This window comes from Aspergillus udagawae (genome assembly GCF_001078395.1).
Source record: "Aspergillus udagawae IFM 46973 DNA, scaffold_8, whole genome shotgun sequence".
Lineage (NCBI taxonomy): Eukaryota > Fungi > Ascomycota > Eurotiomycetes > Eurotiales > Aspergillaceae > Aspergillus > Aspergillus udagawae.
In genome coordinates, this window is record NW_025091271.1 from 2,183,971 (window position 1) to 2,190,133 (window position 6,163).

The following is a 6,163-nucleotide window of genomic DNA, read 5'->3' on the forward strand; positions in this document are numbered from 1 at the left end:
TGACCTGCATAGCCTTTGCTAATTGAAAGATTTGGATATGCAGGTAACTTCTCTTCACCTAGTGACGTTGTCTTGCGCCGGAGTCCACGGTTGCCATACTAATTAATCGCGACTGCAAGGGCTTCTGCGCGCAGAAGTCCATGCCCACTCCTATCTGCCATCTGGGAATCCACGTTCTTTCGCTCATTAACTAGTGGGATAACTTTCGTCGCCGTGGGAGTAGAGCCTTCGAATTGTGCGAGGGTATGGGGGGTAGGCCAGCGGCCGCCCTATACGTGTCTCATCAATATTGAGGGATTCAAGCCCCTTTTTATAAATCTACCTTAGCTATAAAGGAATATAAGGGTCTAAATAGTTATATGATAATGACAACTAAATAGATATCTTCTGCACACTCTCCTAGGCTTTTTTAAAGCTGTATATATACCTATCAATATTACATCCTCCGCTGCTTGGATTGAACTTTGTCCACAAAGTTCTTAGTCATCACCCATTGCAAAGAGGTCAGACTACATGCATTACTCTCCAGGGATTCATGATGGTTCTTTCCCCAGCTTAGAACCTGCTAATCGCATCTGTTCCGAACCCACTGAGTCTGGTATTGATGGACCTCCGAGAGTTGAATGCTAATCAGGGCCTTCCGATATTCATTCCTATAAAAGTTGACACGGCGTTTTCCTCCTTCGTGCCGTAAGTTAACCAGTTCCTTTCGCTGCAGGATGGCTTCCTCCACTTCAACAGATAGTTGCTGAGGCAGCCCACCCTCCCGGAATTGCCCGTATCTTCGCAAGTAATGGATGTGATAAGCCTCTTCCTCCTCGTCCAAGACATCATCGACGGTATCGTTCGACGAACAATGGTCTTGATAGTAGTATGTCGGATATGTTCCTTCACTTTTATGGCCGTAGATCTGGGATACAGGTGCAGAACCACGTCTCGCTATATGAATTCAGCGACACTTTCCTTAAAATGAGCCAGTAGTACAAGTTACATTCGATCTTCTTACGAAGCGACCGACGAATATCATGTGAAGTCCAGACATCTTCATGAGCAAGTTTGATATTATAATTGGATGGCATGATTGATTCTATCAGTGGGTTCCATGTCCCAAGTTTATATAAAGAACGGTATTCATTCATCTGAGCATATCTGGAGTGGCAGATTGACTGCCAACAGTGATGCTTTTCGGGTGTGGTAGGACTACATGTGACAGTACCATGGATCAAAAGAGCTTTAGATTCCGTTTGCATAGTGGGCCAGGATCTACTTAACCTTATTTCTTCGTATAGTTTTAAAAATATACTATATTAATAACTCGGAGGTTCTGTATCCGAACCGGTTAACTGTAAAGTAGACCAATTGAGATGCAGGTTACTAGTCCACATCTTCCCAATCTCTCATTTGAATAGGCCGCCCTCAATTTAAAGGATGACTTTGAGAACAAGGTATGCAATGGTGGCCAGACCTCATGACGCAACTAGCCGGGGCCTGGACTTGACCAGCTGCGTTGCGCCACTCTCAAGGCCAGGTCAAGGTATCTCCGAGGGATGAAAAGGGATGATACTTAAAAGGCAGCCCATGCAATTTTGTATGAAATTCTTCTGGAGTGTATTAAATGATTATAACGCAACAGTAACAACTAGCGATTCGCTTTATTAATACATAGTCGCGAGAAATGGCTTCTCCCATCCCAGCCAACATCAACTCCGAGTCGGAGTTGATGAAAAACCAAAAGTATGCCAGTGTAATGGACCCTGCTCGCCAGTTTGATGTCTTGCAGAATCCGGACGGCACTTCGTTGTTTTTCTCCATAGGTGGTGATGATGTTTTATACGCTACTCGAGAAACCACCGCATCCAAAACCGGCTGGGTCAAGTATGATATCTCTAGCGTACTGGCCGGCAGGTTTGCACAAAAGACAATTGCGGCGACGCAATTCGCTGTCACTCAGAGTCCCAGGTCTACAAACAGCGTGGATTTGGCCGTTGTCACCCGCCTCAATGGCAATGATAGCCTTTTTCTGGCTCTGGACGTGTCCAATACGCCATCAACGTGGGAAAACTCACCTTACTGGGTGAGCGCTTCATTTGACGCCCGAGACAGGCCAGAACCGATTCCTTTCACCATAGCCGACGTATATCTTTTGAATATTCCTGGATATGGAGTACTATGTTTCGCCGACGTGATTAGGAACCCAGCCGACAATACCCAGGCGGTAGATCGATATTATATCGATATAAAATCAGACCCGATGTGGACCTTCCACCCCCTACCCGACAATATCAGTGCAGGGTCTGTAATTACTTGCTTAGGAAAGCGCCCCCAGGACCCGGTCGGTGGCATCTACACCTTCGGGTTCCTCGGCTCCAACGAGGACCTAATCTACACGCCTGCAGCAACGAAGGACAGACCCTTCCCCGAAAGTGTTCATTTGAGGATCCCGCCCGACGCCACGTCAATTGCGTCCATGGTGGATCCTTCGTCTGGGAATACATTCTTATTCTTTGTATGGCCGTTGGCCGGTGCAATCTTTGTCTTCACACCAGACAACCAGTACGATGGCGCCTATGCGGAAATAGCAACCCAATCATCTTTTATTTTCAGTACACAGATTCTGGTCGATACGCGGAATCTGATCGCGAACAGTGTTGCGGGTCGCACGGTACTCTGGGGTCTCAACGGTATATCCGAGTTGTACAGCCTATCTTGCCCATCGGGTTCCGAGACAAACTCGAATGCGTGGTCCAACCTGTGCCAATCTGCTACGATGTATTCCAGTTCGCTCATTACTTGAACGCCTACCAGGGAGCAGCAAATAGTATCTTGTTCGCCCAAACCTCTGACAACCAGTTGACGCAGCTGACCCAGGATCCGAGCACCTCGATCTGGGCCGAGCGAAGCGTGCTCCTACCGGGGGATAATGTGGACTCGGTGATCGATCTCTACAGCTACACCAGTCACGTCCAGCTTGTGGATGTCAACGGTATGGGAGTCCCGAATTATGCGGTTTCGCTTAGTTCCTCCACCGGGCCCATTTCGGTAAATATCAACGATATTTACATGATCCTCCGCCCCGATGAGACAGTTCAAACTTCCACAAATCTGTCTGGAGTGATCACTATCATTGAGGAAACACAGACACTCTCAGGTACAGTAATCAATGTCACTGTGCATGTGAAAGATAGTCCCGACATCGTTGAAATAATCGACCCGCATGACAACGCCTGCCAACGGCTGTCCACAATCACTACGGGTGATGCTCTGCAGGCGGCAACTGTAACTGATTCTAATGGAGTGACCACGCCGCTTGTACCCCAATCATCGATGCCGCTTGACCGGCTAAGTTTTGCAGGAGACCAATTCCAAACATTGCTGGACATCAAGTCGCGTCTGCCAGTAAATGGTGCTGCGACCAAAGCCCGTCGTGGTTTATTGGTTGATGGACCCTTGAAAGACGGACCCTCCAGCGCCATTGCTGAAAGTGGCGGCAGCTGGATCAAGCTTCTGTGGGGTGATCTGGTGCGGTGGTTCAAGAAGGCATGGAATACCGTCAAAAGGGCATACTCCAAGGTAGTTGATGGGGTATGGCACTTTATCGTGGAGGTTGAAAATGATATATACTCCGCGGCGATCGAGACCGTGGCGGCTGTTGTGGGAGCAGCAGAGTATGTCTTCCACCAGATTGTGGTTGCATACGATGACATCGTCAAATATCTGGGCTTTATCTTCAATTGGGACGATATAAAGCGAACCCACTTGGTCGTCAAGAACATCCTCAGATTATCTGTTCAGCAGGTGACCAACTCAATTACCGAGATTGAAGATGACATTCGAAATGAATTTGCCACAATCGAGGAAAAGGTCGACCAATGGGGCAGTCTTCCGGATCCTGGCCAGACAATCGGCCAGCAGGAAGCAACTCAGTCAAGTGTCCCGTCTAGAAACAGCCCTCAGGCAAATTGGGCGCTGCATCATGCCACAAGTAATCTACAGAGTGCTCAGTCAGATCATGACCTAAGCGTCCCAGTTACAGAGGAGCTGGAGAATGTATTCAAGGCTTTGTATAATTTGTTGGAGGCGGAGGAGACAGATATTGTCGGCTTAGTGAAGAGCCTTGTGGATCTCGTCAAGGACTTTGCATCCCTTAGCGCAAAGCAGCTGTTCGAGAAAATCGCCGCAATCATCACCGACTTTGTTCTGAATACGGCCGAAAATTGCATATTGACACTTCTGGACCTTACCAAGCTCTTTTCTGATGCTTTTTTCGCCCTTCTCGATGCCCCCTTGAATATCCCCATACTGTCACCCATTTATAAGGATATCTCCGGCGATCAGCTCAGCTTCCTGGACCTCGCCTGCCTCGTTGGTGCCATCCCAGCAACCGTCATCTATAAGGCGATCACGAATACCGCTCCCTTCCCAGCAAACGAGCTGACTAACCGACTATGCTACACTTCGCAACATTCTCAATACGTCCCAGCCCAACCTGGAGCAGCAAACGGCCTATGCGAAATATATAACGATGATACCAGGTGACAGGAAAGGGAACCTAGTGGCAGTCGACAAGGCCAAGGTGTTCGACATCTGCACCATAGTGTCCAACGGCGTGTCGTTCGTGGCCGGCTTTTTTGTCTGGGCCTGCTCAGCTGGAAAGGCGGCTACTCCTCCTGGCGTGCCGGCATCCAAGACGTTTCGAGGCATTAGTATGGTCTCCTACCTGGGGTATGTCATGCCAGACCTTATAGGTGGGCTCCAGACCAGCCGGACTTGGTACAATAGTTTATATTGGTCTATAACCGCGCCAGTATCGGAAAGGTCGCAGTGGATAATATTGCCACAAATCAAGAGTATCTAGACATCAGTGGGCTGCTCTCGGAATGTGCACTCAACGTGGCCTGGGTTGTGCCCGCTGTCGGCGACTTTATTGAGAACAACCGAACGGAGAGTACGAGAGCTTCCTTCTCGGCCAATATCTTGTTTGATGTCGGCGGCATGCTGGCCCCAGGTACCTCTGAATATCTTTTCCCTGGCGAGACGCCGGGAGTTGTCTTGGCCGCGCAATTTGCTTTAACCGCGGGATACGCGGTTTGCTGCTTGATAACGGGAATCGCTGTGGCTAATGGGGACTAACTAGTCTTCATCCCCCTTTCCTGGAAAGGAGAGAAAAGTTATGTGATTTACCTAACTGCGCTTGTTGCTTACCCGGCTGAGCACCAGAATGTAAGGATCCTTATTTGTTCGCTCACTGCGTCATGGCTCTATGTATGGCATGAATTTCCACTATACCATAAAGACTTAAAAACATTGATCAAGAGAAGGTTCTGGTATTTTTCATAGGTAAAGTATGGGAATTCAATAGTAGCGTTATTTTCACAACTAGGGAACGCAGATGTCTTGTTTATTTGAGACGTCAGATCAGAAATAATCGGACAAGTTTCCCCGCTGACATTGCCAGCGTCACTGATTACACGATTCTTGTGTCCATTCTCGGGTAAAAAAGGGTACTTCTGTTCCACATGTGCCAGCGTAAACTCTCAGACCTTCACCTGCCGGCCTGGAACTGTTCGAAAAGAAGATTTATTCCAGGTGAATGAGCCCGTCAAGTGCGACCAAGGAACCTGTAATAGACAAGACTGCGTCTTGGACGTGCAGGCTGTCTGTGAACAAGGAGCCAGCCTGCTGAATGATTAGTGCGCCGCCAATGATGATCCAGAGTTCTGCCGTGTGGGTTTAAAATGGGCGGCACACAATATAAACCCAGCCTAGAGATAAGTGAAAGACTCCTCCTGTTCATGTATGGTCCAGATTAAGTACTAGCAATGCTTCACAAAGAAATGATCTAGAAGAGACTTATTGTACTCTGGTTAGTTTGTCTACCTAGTTTTGTTGTAATCTATCATGCAGCTTTATACACTGTCTCTTTATACTGGCTTATCTGGGGTTAAGTTTGTGAGAATTCAATCAGATAATGTGTGACGATGGAATAAGAAAAAGTCCCTCCTCTTTGCTAATCGCAGGAACGGCTTCGACGCATTCCTAAAATTAATCATATCTTCCAACTCTTTGTTGATCTTACACCTCTCTGAATACTCCAAAGCGCCGGGTACACCATGATCGGAGTCTAGGGAAATCACTCCTGAACAAGGCATAGGATATCAATATA

The 6,163-nt window shown here is 47.8% G+C and overlaps 2 protein-coding genes across 2 annotated transcripts; one reads left to right on the forward strand and one right to left on the reverse strand.

Annotated features, from left to right (window-relative positions):
- Nucleotides 1-565: 565 nt before the first annotated feature.
- On the reverse strand, nucleotides 566-1,079 carry Aud_010237 (uncharacterized protein; the record flags this gene model as incomplete). Its single annotated transcript, XM_043295080.1, has 2 exons — nucleotides 566-939; nucleotides 992-1,079. 2 exons carry the CDS (start codon nucleotides 1,077-1,079, stop codon nucleotides 566-568), a joined length of 462 nt encoding a protein of 153 aa, XP_043151015.1.
- A 596-nt stretch (nucleotides 1,080-1,675) lies between these two features.
- On the forward strand, nucleotides 1,676-5,130 carry Aud_010238 (uncharacterized protein; the record flags this gene model as incomplete). Its single annotated transcript, XM_043295081.1, has 4 exons — nucleotides 1,676-2,681; nucleotides 2,726-4,383; nucleotides 4,481-4,722; nucleotides 4,806-5,130. The coding sequence occupies 4 exons, from the start codon at nucleotides 1,676-1,678 to the stop codon at nucleotides 5,128-5,130; spliced, it is 3,231 nt and encodes a 1,076-aa protein (XP_043151016.1).
- Between the last annotated feature and the right edge of the window lie 1,033 nt (nucleotides 5,131-6,163).